Consider the following 14,646-nt stretch of genomic DNA (forward strand, 5'->3'; position numbering starts at 1 on the left):
ATGAATTTACAAGTTAGTAGAAGTGTAACAAGATAACTGTTGGGGAAAAAAAATCAGTGAGTTTTATTGTATTGCAGAGTCAATAGGAGAGAACAGTATGATATGGCAGCCCCAAATGCTAATATAACATGAGGGCATTTCCACTTAACAGTCTGAGAGTTGCCCGGAGGACTCGCCAGCTGCCTTGCTCAGACACGCAAACATTAAATATTACAAGGGGCCCGAGAAGCTTGTTCTCTAACCACTCTGTTCCTGAGTACAAAATGTAGCCCTCCATTACTTCTCCCCCTTCAGACTGCACAACAAGTCATTTGTATTCCTGAAGTACTCTTCATAAGCATGTTCCAAAGCGCCCTGGCTTGTGGCTATCAGTTTAATATCTTTAAGAACATTGTTCCTAGAAACGTGGCTGCAAATGACCTCAGATGCTTTCTTCCAAATATGAAACGGGCTTGTGGGTTAAGCCAGGCATCAGATAAAGCCTGAGATCAGGCCTGCTAATAACACTCGCATCTTATCAGAAAAGGTTAAAAAGGACCCTCCAATCTCAAATTACAAAGTATTTGGAAGACATTACACTTTGTCAACTGAATAAAGAAAAAGAACTTTTAATTTCCCAAAATTTTATTAAAAAATGGATTCTGCCATCAGATACATTATTACAAAGATGGAATCTCGCCGCCAAGCAGTAAAGTTTGTTGTAATCACAAGCTTTGAAGAAGTAAAAGTCTTTCTGCCATGCTTGAGCTTGGCAGGGCCCTCCACACAAACAAGGGTGTTGGCTTTTTCCCATGAGTAAGAGACGAAGATGCTCTTTCTACAAGGCTGTCTGGTTCAGATGACTTTTCAATGGCGAAGGGGCCATGAATCAGAAAAACTGGAAGTTGATTGAAATCAAAAGTAACCCCCGCTCTGGTTCGTTTAACAGGCAATATGGAATTCTGTTTTAGTCATAGACTTTTCACAGCCTTATGTTTCCCTTTCAGCCTACATTCCCATGACAAAAATGAAATAAACACCACCCAGCTATCAACGCTGATAGCTTCTGGGAGTCGGAAAGGGCAGGCATCGGAGACATCTGGTTTATAACTTCTGATGTGGCTTAAGGCATTTATCTGGAAGCACTTCTTTCTAAAGGAAAATATCTTAATAACTAACCCAGAAAATCAAGACCCCTCTACCATCCCCATCAAGGATGGTCTTTTAAAAATCGATCTGTAGTCTGTGGAGGGACAGCTCTCCGGAGGGCAGAGGAGGAGCATATTTGTTCTCAAGTTTCTGCTTTAGCTCCATCAGACACAGACAGGTGAGTGCCCAGTGGTATAAGTATTCAATGGCAACAGATTCCTGCATCCACACAGCTTTTCGGGAATGTCCTGTACAAAAACAAAGCAGGAGGCCTGTTCAGAGATGACTGCTTCAGGTTTGCTTCTAACCTTTGTCTTAGTTTCTCCCTTCTCCCTTAAAGTGAACTGGGTAGATGGATCACAGATTAAAGCTGTGGTAGTTAAAATCAATCACTTGTAAAGCTTTCCCTCATACGAGGTCTCATAGATTAATATGGGGGATATAAAATTGTGTTTTATTGTAAGTAAATGTTTTATTTGTATACCTGTTTTACACATCTACATATCTAGGGTCTTGTAAAAATTTCTCATGTGAAAAAGGGTGGAGAGTGAGGTTAGGAAGTCTTGATCTAGTCGACTAGGATTTCTACTTTTCACAATTCCTGACTCTCTTTGAGACTCAGTTAAAATGATACCTTCTACAGGAGGCCTTTCCCAAACATCTTTTTCCAACTCCTGTCCCCAGCATAGTGCTCTGAAAGCCTCTGAAACTATCTTTCTTCTAAATATCTAAAATATGGGCTCTCCCATTAGAATAAGCTCTCTGAGGAAAGGTCCACTTTTTCATTTCTTATTTATGTTCCTAATGTAGGACCTGGCATTTCATAATCACTTTAATATACACTTGTTGATTGAAAATTATTTTCCAATGCAGCTACTCAGGAAAAAGCTGAGAAATAGTCAGAAGTTATCAAGTTATGATTACCACTGAAATAGGTGTTAGAAATTCTATGTCTTTATCAGAGTTCTAATCAATTCCTTCATCAAACTTGATTTCAGAAGATTGACAATGAAACACAGATTCCTGTTCATGGTAGAGAGGTGGGAGACAATAAATGAAGAATAAGATATGCCTTGTGAACAAAGGCCCAGTGGATCGGTTTGTTTTGCTTAAGTATACTTCTTTATTATAAGGGAGGGTTTCAGCAGGAGGGGGAGGATGAATGTGTGAACAAGTCACAAAAAATGTTATAAAAAAACATAAAAATATTTATTTTTTAAAAAAATTCTATCAGTCTTTCAGATTATAACTCAGCGACACTGAATGACAATAAGGGTTGGATCTGGACATGTACTAGAATGATTCCTAGATACACAAAAAAATATTTTATCCATTATGTTCTGACAAAGGGAAGGAAAAGCCTTGCTTGGTATGTCTTTAATGATATTCTACAGAGTATCCTTACACTAAATTAATAAAGAGGCACTGGTAACAAAAACACATGAAGAAATCCCTCAGTTATCCTTAGCTTCTTAATCTCTCTGAACACACACACACACACACACACACACACACACACACACACACACACTCAGAATTGTTTTTTTCCATGATCAAAGGACAGCTAGGGACAGAATACATTGAGTGTGTTCATTTCCCCAGAATGACTTCCGATTTTTCAGGTGGGTTTTGGGCGATTTTTGGAGTTTTCTTCCCCACTTGATATTCTTCAAGAATGATTTGTTTTTCTAACTCCTTTCTATGACCATTTAAGGAATGACTCAAAACCAAAAACAGGTGCTACAATCCTATGAGCTCCTATTCAGATTTAAAACCTGGATTCTTCTCACATCATTATAGTCCTTCTAGTCAGATGGTTTTACTCCTGCACTTCAATATCTGAGAATGAAGAGTCATGTAATGCACACCTTTCTTTTGTTCTTTTACAAAGTTAATGCTATAGGTTAGCCTGTTTTTCCTAAGCTGTCTCCATCCCATGCTACCAAGTTACCCAATAAGCAGCAGCTTGATTTAAGGGATAAAGAGTCGGCCTTAGAAATAGGAAAATGGATTCAAGTCTGTCTCTGACATATCCCAGTATATGATACTTAACTAAGACAGGGAGCCTCCCATTGTCTCCTAGGCAACTCAGATTTGCACTGGAAGGGACTTCTCTATGTAATGAAATCACAAGTTGGGTCCCCCGCCCCCAAATTTGTCACAAAGTGTTGTTAGTGAATCTCGGCCATTCCTCTACCCTAGATGCTGTAAAAAACCAGTACCAGCTTTCTCATTAGGGCCCACTTCTTTTCCTTGTTCATCCTGGGTTCTTTTTAGCACTGTGCTCCAATGAAGCCTTTGAGGCAGGAATAGTGAAGGGCTCCTCCTCTGATCCTCCAAGGGATCATCCCCTTTCTCATTAAGGGTCTCGGCTATCTCCCTATCAGTTCAGCTGGAGGATGTGAACAAGGTTTCCCCTCCCCCACACCAAGATCGCCTGTCTTATTTCCGGTGCTATTGTCAGTGGGAACTGATACTCCAGCTCTTTCCAAGCCCTACTGGATGTGTGAGCAATGAGCTGCATCAATGGCCCAGGGGAGAAGCAGCCACAGCTTTCCTTTCTGCCCCTAGGAGCTCTTTAGGGCCCAGGTAGCACCTCAAAGGTGACAGAGAGAAGAGCTCAGTCAGTTTTCTATGTGGTTTCACGCTCAGGGTCAGTGAACAGAAAACAGGATCTTCTTCCAGCGACTTGTTGGCTCTCTTTTAAATGCATGAAATGTTTTTTGTTTCCTAACCTTATTGCTCAATCTGACTTTTACTTCCATTAAGATTTTAAGTCAGATTCATTCCCAGAGGAACTTACTACTTGGAGAAAAACTGTTATCCAAAGCTTCTGACTTTATTTTGTCAGCCTCTAAAATAAAATGGTCCTGGATCATTTTGATGTAATGTGATTTTGTGATCCCCTGACGTTGGGGGGCTTCTATTCTAATGAGTCAGTGGTTCTGGGTCTTTTGGCTTTAGAATCTGTCTCAGGAAATTCTGTCTGATTCTGACCACTCCTGCCAGATAGCTTCTGGACTCCAGAGACTCCCAGTCAGATTTCTGAGTCAATAGTGACTAAAACTACTCCTCCATTCATTGCTGATTGGTAATTTTGTTGTTAATAATCTGGTCGAGAACCACTCCTTCCTACTATGAGCCATAGAATTAGCATATCTATGATTGAAAGCTGTACAACAAGTGTATCTCCTTGTTTCAGTTTATTTACTGGATGCCCTAAGAATTCAGTCTGCTTTGTAATGGTGTACCATTACTTTCAATAAAACTTTGCCCCTTGACTAGGAGATGGGTTAAACCTGCAAATTCGTTTGAGAAAACTTCATGTCGCCAATCTGGGAAACTTTCTGGGGTCCCCCTTCCCAACCTCAACAATTTTATTGATTTTGGACATTACTCCTGCTCTTGTATTCTGTGATCCAGCCAAGCTGTCCTTTTCTCTAATAGTCGCTCACAAAGCTACATCTCCTGTCTTTGTGCTTCTGTACCAGCCATCATCTATGGTGTGCACTCCCTCATTATCTCTGCCTGAAGTTCTCTCCCTTCCTCTATCACTTAGATCAAACACCATTTTCTGCATGAAGTCTTTCCCATTCTCCAACTGTTTCTGCCTCATCTTCTTGCAAACTACCTATTATTTAATTATTTTGTGTGTAATATATGTGTGTTTGTGTGTGTATAATATATATTTGTTAATTTTATATTTATTCTGTGTATATATAATATATATATACTTGTTATATACACACACAGAATAAATATATACACTTGTTTTCCTCATTAGAATGTAAACTCATAGACAGTAGGCATCATTCTTTATATTTGTATCCCCAGAGCTTAAATAGAGTCTCTGGCACCTGGTAGTTACATAATAAAGACTTGTTGATTGATTGTTGATTGTTTTTTTTTTAATAATTTTTTAGTCTGAAAATGACAAGGCAGTCATTTTCCAGGAACATAACAAACCTATAGTGGAGATTTTTAATTTAAAGTGTATTTTTAAAAATCGTTTCATCAATGTCCCCCCACCCCTTTTTAATCACAGTAACTTTTTCATGAATCCCTTTCCCTTCCTACATAGAAATCATGTTCTTCTAGAAAAGCATCAGGCTGTAACAGAAGATCCTAACTTCTGTACTAAACTAGACTAGTTAAGGTTTTTTCTTTCAAAATGTTTCATTGATTCTTTAAAAAAAAAAAAAAAATCAGTGCTATTTTCTCATGACTCCCTCTCTGACCCCAAAAAACTTTCCTTTTTAACAAAGCAAAAACAAATCAACCCCTTGACCAAGTCTGACATTTCTCATTCCACAGCAGGGGGTCTACCAGCTCTCTGCTGAGAAGAGGGATGTATGAGTAGTTGTCAGGCTAGTCAAATTTAACAGTTAGGCGATGTGGAAGGCCAGTGGGCCCATGCCTATCCCTGTTCACCATCTCTAACAGATGCAGAGGGCCAGTGGGTCCATACCCATGCTCATGGTTTACCATCTCCCTAATAATTGTAAAGACATATTGGATAAGAATCAGGAAAATCTGGATGGAGAATGCGTACGATAGAAACAAGGTTTTAAGTATACTATTTATCCCTCAATAATGAATCAAGGACATATTTGAGGTAAATGTATTAGTGTGGTAGTTTCTGCTATTTACAACTCTGTTTTTGACAAGTACTTCTGTATTGATAAAACATCCCAACTAGTTACAATTCTGTTGATGCTGATGAGCACCAGGACTAGGCTTTTTACAGTTCTGTGCTGAGAAGTATCTTGGGTAGATACTAAAATGTCAGATATGGAATGTGCATTAACCCTGCAGGGATAATGAGGTCAACTGAAGCTAGCTAATGTTGTGAGCCAGCCTAAAAGCCATTCACCCTCTCCTGGAGCTGGACTCCAACAGGATATTAAATCTAACTGCTATAGATAGAGCAAAGCTCCAAAGTCAAAACCTAAAAGTTAATTGTGGGATGAGGGAGAGGACAGAAATGTAATTTAGGCTGAACACTGGATATTTAGAAGTAGGGGATCCATCAGTTTGCCTCAGGCAGATATGACTGCAAGACAAAATTTGCTGGTTATATTGGTTTTTCCTTATGATGTCTGTCTATCTGATATAAATATGATGTAATTACAGCTGTGTTCTCCTGATCTTTGAGGGGGTCCTGGGTTAGAAAACTTTGAATCTCCTGACAACCCCTCCTTATACCCCTTTTACTTGATCTCCCCTACTTGATCATCATCCCCACTTGAATCTCAATTCCTCCCCACCTTTTTACTAGGCCTTTAGAAACTCCTAAAATTATCCCCATCTTCAATTCACTTTGCAGATCTTGGCCTAGGGAGTAATCACCATCCATTATTGACCTGGAAATTAGTTCCTCAACTCACCCTGAGTTTGCTCTCTAGCCCTGGACCACAGAAAGATAAATAAAATTGAACCCTGTCTCCCCACTCTTTGCTATCTTCTAATCAGGAGCCCACTGGGACTGCTCAGTGAAAATAAACCCATTTTTACTGACCTCACTTGGAGACTGGGACTGCAATTTGCAAAACCTGAGCCTGGGGACCCTCAAATACTGTTAGAATGTCTCACCCCTCAACAGATAGAGATATCTTTGGTGAGGTCTAGATATGGGGTATCTAAATGAAATTAGGGTTAATTGAGGCCTAGTGGCAGGTTCGGGGTACAGGAAGTCAAATAGAGCTCCCCTGCAACTTCTTTGGGTTTGGCACAAAGCTACAAAGTTAAATGAGGTCTAGTGGTGGCGCAAGGTTTCCCAGTAAAGAAATTTATTGGCCTGAAAAGCTAGATTGACAAAAGAAGTTTATTATGGGGTTTGGAAGTAAGGTTAAAGTATAGTTAAGGAAATAGGTGAAGGTAGAGATAAGAAGGGCACCAGAAACAGGGTTCCAGTGGACAGAAGGTCCTGGCATGCCAGGTGTAAGGTTGGCATGTTTGGGATCTCTGCAAAGAGAGGGTCCCAGCTTGGCTCTTTTATTCAGTGGGGCTGGGACAGGCCCAGATCTTCTATTGGAATTCAAAGGGACCAGGATTTGTGAATCAAAAGGTCCTTGAGTGATAATTACATCAACTAGGAGGGGTTGGGAATCAGAAAGAAAGGAGTAAGTCAATTTTTAAAGAGACCATACCCCCATCATCTTTAGTTCAAATTAAGACTGAATTGAAGTTCACATAGTTTTTTTCTTATCAAATAATTTCATGCAAAACCAAATACTAGTGGTATAATGCTTAATAAAACATTTTCTTATTTCGACTGAACTGGAAAATGTATGTGTAAATCTTAAAGGAAAGTAGAAAACTCTACCAACTCAATGGACTTTAAAATAGCCCAGAAGAAGGTCTAAGAGAAGCAATGTTCTCTACACAAGAGAAACAGTATTTGTTTTCTTAATTTAATAGTTTCTTGTCGATGAATTTCAAAAGTCAAAGTCAACAGGAAGGGATCCTTGCCTTTGTTGCAGGAAGCTTTCAGGAATACAAATAGTTGGGTTTTCTAGTCACCGAAAATCTATCCTCAACAAAAGGGATGGCTGATTTGGATGACTGATTTAACACAATAGCTGCCAGTTATTAATGTATGAGACCAGGAGACACTTATATTTGTTTGGTATAGAATTTATGCACCAAGATACAAAAAGAAGTATAGATGGCTGACTCTGAAGCCAGGAACACCTGACTCCAAGTCCTACCTCAAGTGTGGCCCTGGACAAATTGCTTAAAGTCTCAAGGTTCTAGGAAACTCTTAGAGACTCTAAATTGCAAAGACATGTGCTGACTTGCATTGGTAGAAGTTTTCTCACAGGGAATTCTCTAACAATGAAATCATAAATGTAGTTCCTATCCTTTATTTCTCCCATATTTATGTACATGCCTCTTGTGGCTCTACTGACACCATCTCCTCATGACAGCCATATAACTGATGTAAATTGTGTCCCCTTTAGCCTTGGGGGGGGGGTCCTGAAACAGTGTCCCCTTTAATCTATGGGGGTAGGAGGGTGATTGGGGTCTCAAGCTCTCTTTTGGAAGAGGCCACACCCTTCCCAAAATAAGTAATCTCTTTTCAATTGGAAATCTCTGCCTGGGGCATAGTCAACATTGAATGGCTCAAACTCCCAATTAAGTAATCTCATTCAATTTTGAATTGAATTGAAAATCAGTCTCTCAGGAGTTGGCCCCCAGATCAAAGCAGCCCCAATATATCTAGGACTGCATGCCCAGATATCTTTGCAGAAGTCCTAACAGGATTTTGCTCACTAAGAAAGCTGTTTTCTTAACCTACCTTTGCTAATTCCTAATCTGGAAGGCCCACTAATAAAGATATTTTCTTCTTAGTGTAACCCACTTCTGCTGTATTCCTGACAGGACCTTGCCCACCAAGAAGGCTGTCTTCCTAGTGTAAATAAATCCCATTCAGTTACCTGTATTCATTGTGATGTGGGTGCAGATTCCGGAGTCAAATAGAGTTCCCCTGCAACCCTTTTGTATTCGGCTCAATGATATGGAGTGAAATGAAGGTCTAGAAGGGCGCGAGACCCCAGTAAAAGCATTTATTGGCCCGAAAAGCAAGATTGATAAGAGGTTTATTATGAGGTTTGGAAGTAAGGTTAAAGTATAGTTAAGGAAATAGGTGAAGGTAGAGATAAGAAGGGCACCAGAAACAGGGTTCCAGTGGACAGAGGATCCTGGCATGCCAGGTACAAGGCTGCCATGTTTAGGACCTCTGCAAAGAGGGGGTCCCAGCTTGGCCCTTTTATAATGGGAGATTTAGCTAGAGGGGCCTCTGAGTGTAGTCTCAAATTGGCTGAGATTTGGGTGGGTCTGGGACAGGCAGGATCTTCTATTGGAATTCAAAGGGACCAGGATTTGTGAATCAAAAGGTCCTTGATTGATAATTATATTAACTAGGAGGGGTTGGGAATCAGAAAGAAAGGAATCTTAAAGGCACCACACCCACATCACAATGAATACAGGTAACTGAATGGGATTTATTTACACTAGGAAGACAGCCTTCTTGGTGGGCAAGGTCCTGTCAGGAATACAGCAGAAGGAGAAAATCTTCAACTCTGCCTCAGTGAGGGATCCTGCCTGAGGGAAACAAGACAAACAGATTCATTCTCTTATCTAGGTGGGGGTGGTTCAGTTCTGAGCAAAAGAATTCCAACCCTATTCAATTAAAAAAACTCATTCAATTCTATTCAAATTCCAGCTCAAGCTGAAACCTAGCTTGTAAATGGGTCAACACCCACTAGCCCCCTTCAGCTTGTAGCCAAAGCTCCTATTATAAAAGAGTCAAACTAAAATCCTCTCTTCCCAGAGGTTCTAAACATGCCATGATATGCCAAGGAAGCCTCTGCCCACTGGAATAATATTCTTTTCCAGTGTCATCCTGTCTTTATCCTCACCTATTTCCCTAACCAAACTTTATGCCTCTCTGTCAGGATTTCAAACCTTACTTCCCAATCTCTATAATAAACCTCTTTTATCAATGTAGGTTTTTGGGTTTGTAAATTCCTTTACAGAGAATCTCTACACCGCCAGAAGGAAGTTCCCCAAAACTCCCTATCCTTGCGCCGAATCCCACAGGGGTGCAGGGGAGCCAAACCTCTCCCATTTGGTTCCCTGAACCCCTACCCTGCCACTAGACATTTAACTCCCTGACCCCCCAGAAACCCTAATCTCATTTTGGTTCCCTAAATCTAGACTCATCATTTGGTTCCCTACAAAGGGAACCCCAAAACCGAAACCTCATCACCTTCTGTAAAATTTCATGTAGCAACAACCTGATATAACTAATAACCTACATAAATTTGCTGAAACAGTTGCTGATGGCCCATTGGTTTCCTTATACCCTGAGTCTATGCTGGAAGCATATGATAAAGTAGTTATTAAAATGTCTCTGTGCCTTGAGAAGTACCTCTCAATGAATCTTGGGATAATTTTAATGTCATTATGTGTGGGACAAAGACCATGGGTTCAAATAAATCAAATAAATTAAGGAGATTTCTCAAGGTAAAAGCAGAGAGGAATTTTAGTATGATTTCTCGAGAAAGGGCATCTCCCTCCTAATAGGCACTCAAACAAGGAGAGGGGAGGCCCAGTTAATAGACAAGAATTATAAAGGAGTCTGGGCTAACAATCCCTCTGGGCTGGATCTTTGCCCTGATTAGTCAGGACAAATGACCTCACATTCTAAGACATAAATGAGGAAAACCTTTTAACCGATTCCTAAATTAATTTATATGGGAGTTTCAATGCCAAGGAGGCCCCAACTTAGTCTCACAAAGAAAAGGTCCCACTCCTTGTAAACCAAGGGCTTTCTGAAGAAAGAAACTTGGCCCTGGGGCAGAGGGCCTTCACTCAATTTTTACAACACTGTCTCCATCTTGGGAAACAGCTTTCACAGTTCACTTCATTCACTTAGAATATAAACTAGAGAGTTGGGGTGTCTCGTTTTTGTCTTTGTATCCATTGGACCTAACAGTTTCTGGCACAAAGTCTGTGCTTAATCAATCCTTGTTGAATGGTTGATTGGCCTTCGATGGTAAGATGGTCTTGGGCAAAACAACTAACCCTGGTGTTCTAGTCTTTAATAGTATCTAATGGAAAGTTACTGCAAAGTGACTTGTCCCATTCCCCTGGGAAGGACAAAGAACAAATGAATCATCTTCCACTTCCTGCTGGAATTGCAGATGTCCCAGATTCACCAATAAGAATGCCAGTTGTAGCACATGGTAATAGTTCCAGCTACCGGGGAGGCTGAGAAGCTTGTGGACAGCTGGAAGTCAGGGATTCTGACCCATAGAAGGGCCAAAGTCATCAGGTTTCTACACTAATCCCAGCACCTAGATGGTGAGCTCTGAGAAACAGGATGCTATCATTATTCCTAAGGAGCACTAAACTATAGATGTGTGTGACATCTATAGCCCCTCACAACACGGCTTCACTTCTTCCTTCTAGGATGATTACATGTGACTCCTTTCCAGCCACATAAACTTGCTCCTGCAGACTCAAGCAGTACCAAGAGACAGAAGCAATCTTTCACATGGTTGGTGCTGTATACAATATTCTGTCACCCCGGCAGTCCTTTGTGCCAGAGACGCCCTCCCTCTCCCTCTGTCCCACCAAACTCCTACCTCCCCTCAGAACTCAGCTGGTCTCATTTCCTACCAGAGGCCTTTCCTGATCTCCTGAGTCATTAGTACTTAACCTTGCTCAACCCTAAAATTATTGAATATTTATTTTGCATATAACTTGAATTTCCTTATCTGTGTACTTGTTTTTCCTCAGTAAAATGAAAGCTCCACAGAGAGGATTTATTTATTTTGGGTTTTTTGTTTGTTTTGGTACATCCAGCACTTAGCACTGAACTAGAGGGAATCAATCAGTCAGTCAACAAGCATTTATTGTTTACTATGTACATTCAAGGCACTTTGCTCCAGATACAAAGAAAGGCAAAAACAGCCTTTGTCCTCAAGGAGTTTCCATTCTAATGGGGATACATTGAGCAAATAAATATGGAGACATGAGATATAGATGTGGAGATTGATGATATTCTCAAGAGACAAGTCGTTAGTAGTGAAAGGGGAAATGGGGAAAGCTGAAGGTGAAAATAAATGTTCATTATAAATCTGTGCTTGTTGAACTGCATTGTTTTTTTTTTTTTCTTTTTGCTGAGGTAATTAGAGTTAAATGACTTGCCCAGGTTCTCACAGCCAGGAAGTGTTAAGTGTCTGAGACCAGATTTGAACTTCTGACTTTAGGACTGGTGCTCTATCCACTGCGCCACCTAACTGCCCCTATTGCCTTATTCTTATCTTGATCTTTCCTCAACTTTGCCTATTCTCCGGGGGTGCTTCAATTTACATTTTTTCTATTCTTCCTTATCTGGAGCATTCTTTTGTATTTTTGTTTATGGTTTGTACTTTGTTTGAGATTTTGTTCATTTCCTTTGGCCACTTTCCATTAGGAAATGACTCTTGGTCTTATATATTTATGTTGTTAGTGTCCTTATATAGCTTGGCTCTCAAGCTTTTATCAGTATATTTGATAGAAACAATCATTCTCCACCCTTCCCTTCTCAATCATTTTTGTTGTCTCAATCTCATCCGTCTGACACACTGTGAACTAATTCAGCTGGAGTTTCCTTGGCAAGGAGTGGTTTGCCATTTCCTTCTCAGGCTCATTTAGATGAGAAAACTGAGGCAAATAGGGTGAAGTGACTTGCCCAGGGCCACTCAACCAGTAAGTGCATGAGGTCATATTTGAATTAAGGAAGATGAGTCTTCCTGACTCCAGACCCAACACTCTATGCACTGGGCACCAGCTAGCTGCCCTTCTTTTCTTGCCTAATTCCAGTCCAAGTCTCTGAATTGCAAGAGCGTTGTATTATTGTTACTAAAGATTCAAAAAGAGAAGGAAGATTTGTTTTACCTTTGATACATTTAGAAATGAACGTTATATCAACATTGACATCATCTGCAGTAGGATCAAAGGTGCAAAGCTGTGCAATCCATTCACTGGTAATGTGCTGCAAATAGAGAGCAGAAGGATGAGGAGATGGGACACTATCAGTCCACTACAGAAAAATTCATGGTTTAAGGGCTCACCTTTTTACACCAATCCCAGTCCTCAACAGTCTCTATATCCTCCCATTCCGAATTAACCATCAACACTATTGCTTTTACGATGTCATGGATCAAGGTAGGAACCTGCTGATAATCCTTATGGATCAAGGGAGGAGCCTGATGCTGATCCTCATGGATCAAGGACGGAGCCTGGTGCTGATCCTCATGGATCAAGGGAGGAGCCTGGTGATCATCCTCATAGATCAAGGAAAGAGTCTCGTGATCATCCTCATGATCCTGTTCAATGGCTGGGGACTCAGATGCCACAGACAAAGATTCATCATAATAAAGCTGCAGTTCTTTGAAGGCCTGAGGATCGAGCTCCCGGATTCTCCCTTGGACGTCTTTCAGCATGATGCGGAAGAAGAGAATTCCTACCCTTTGTACTTCTCCTTTGTGTTCCAACTCTGCAATCATAGAAGACATCTCTCATTGGTGCTCCATGACACCACCTGCTCAGGGACACAAGCCACTTTTCTTGGTTCTCACTGACAAGATTACCAGTCAGTAATGAATTCAGGAGGGGTCTATTCAGAATCAGAATGTTGTTCTTAGACTGGGAGTGTGGGAAGTCCCTGAGGCAGACTCCAAAGCCAGAAGATTTAGGATTTACTGACTTATTGTTAGAACAGAAGCCCCCCCCCCTCCAAAAAAAAAATCAGGGGACCACAAAATCATATTACATCACTAAGCATATTACACTTGGGATTTTCTCTTCCAAGGAAAAAAACAATTCATAGATTTAGATCTGGAAGACACCTTATGGGTCCTCTAGTGAAAACCCCTGCATGAGGAAGTTACGTGCCCAAGATAACACAATCAACAAGTAGTTCGCTAGGATCTTGGATTCCTCCCTATCTGATTCCTGCAGAACCCATTGATCTAGAACCCTAGCTTGTCTCTTCCCAATGTCATAAATACCTAGGAAATATTTTTTCTTGATTTCTCCCGAGCATTCTCCTAGTATTTCATTGCAGGCTTCTTGGAGTATCTTCAGCATTTTCTGGAGATCTTTGTACTCCTGAATCGACAACATTTTCTTCGGGGAAATGGTGAAATCAAGCACCCCCAGTGCTAGGCCCTTTCTGTCTCGGATTGGAACAACTATGTGAAACATCCCAAGGGCGTGGGTGAAGATAACCTGAGAGGTATCGACGCTTCTAAAGATATAGTCTCTGAAACAGAAGCAGGTAAACAGAAGAGTATGATATCCCCTCATCCCAATGACATCCCAATACCATATATCCTCTGGCTACCCACTATGGCAGAGATGCTAGAAATCCCCTTATGAAGCTTCAGTCCAACAATCACAAAACGTTGAGTACATCCATGGCATGAGAGACACTGTTTCCTTGCATCTTCACTGAAAAGCAAAGACACAGACACACATGTTTTCTCTATCCGAAGGTAAGATATGAACCCGGGTATTCACAATTTTAAGGCCATTTCTATCCATCCCATTATCTCTTGTGGCATAATAAAACTCGTTTTTGTGACTTGGTTTGTCTAGCTATGCCCCCATGATTGGAAACACGGTCAACTTCCATTTTTCTATTGAAATGAATATCGATGCCAGGAATATTTTCATACCAAGGGGGATTTTTGTCCTTTCAATAGCATCCTTACTGTATGTAACAGTCTGGTCAATGGGTCAAAGAGTATAAACAATTTTGTAGATCTTATGAGGAAGCACATCTACCTTTTGTTAAAGAGTTGGGGGACCACAGGTGTACCGTATTATATATTAAGTGCCTGGCGCAGAACAGATGCTTAATAAATGCTTATTTCCTCACTTCTATATATAGTCAGATGCAGTTGCTATGACATTTGGCTTTGTGTCACTGTTTTTCTTTAATACAAAGCAAATATTATT

General features: G+C 40.6%; 1 protein-coding gene across 1 annotated transcript in view; it reads right to left on the reverse strand.

Annotated features, from left to right (window-relative positions):
* Positions 1-606: 606 nt before the first annotated feature.
* Positions 607-14,646, reverse strand: part of EFCAB5 (EF-hand calcium binding domain 5) — a 132,834-nt gene continuing 118,794 nt past the window's right edge. The window contains exons 19-22 of the mRNA XM_051992245.1: positions 13,695-13,948; positions 12,756-13,180; positions 12,580-12,676; positions 607-1,376 (exon numbers count right to left, since the gene is read on the reverse strand). Of these exons, the coding sequence (XP_051848205.1) occupies positions 1,204-1,376; positions 12,580-12,676; positions 12,756-13,180; positions 13,695-13,948 (949 nt within the window). The 3' untranslated portion in view covers positions 607-1,203. The remainder of the gene's footprint in view (positions 1,377-12,579; positions 12,677-12,755; positions 13,181-13,694; positions 13,949-14,646) is intronic.

Source organism: Antechinus flavipes, chromosome 4 (assembly GCF_016432865.1).
Source record: "Antechinus flavipes isolate AdamAnt ecotype Samford, QLD, Australia chromosome 4, AdamAnt_v2, whole genome shotgun sequence".
NCBI classification, from domain to species: Eukaryota; Metazoa; Chordata; class Mammalia; order Dasyuromorphia; family Dasyuridae; genus Antechinus; species Antechinus flavipes.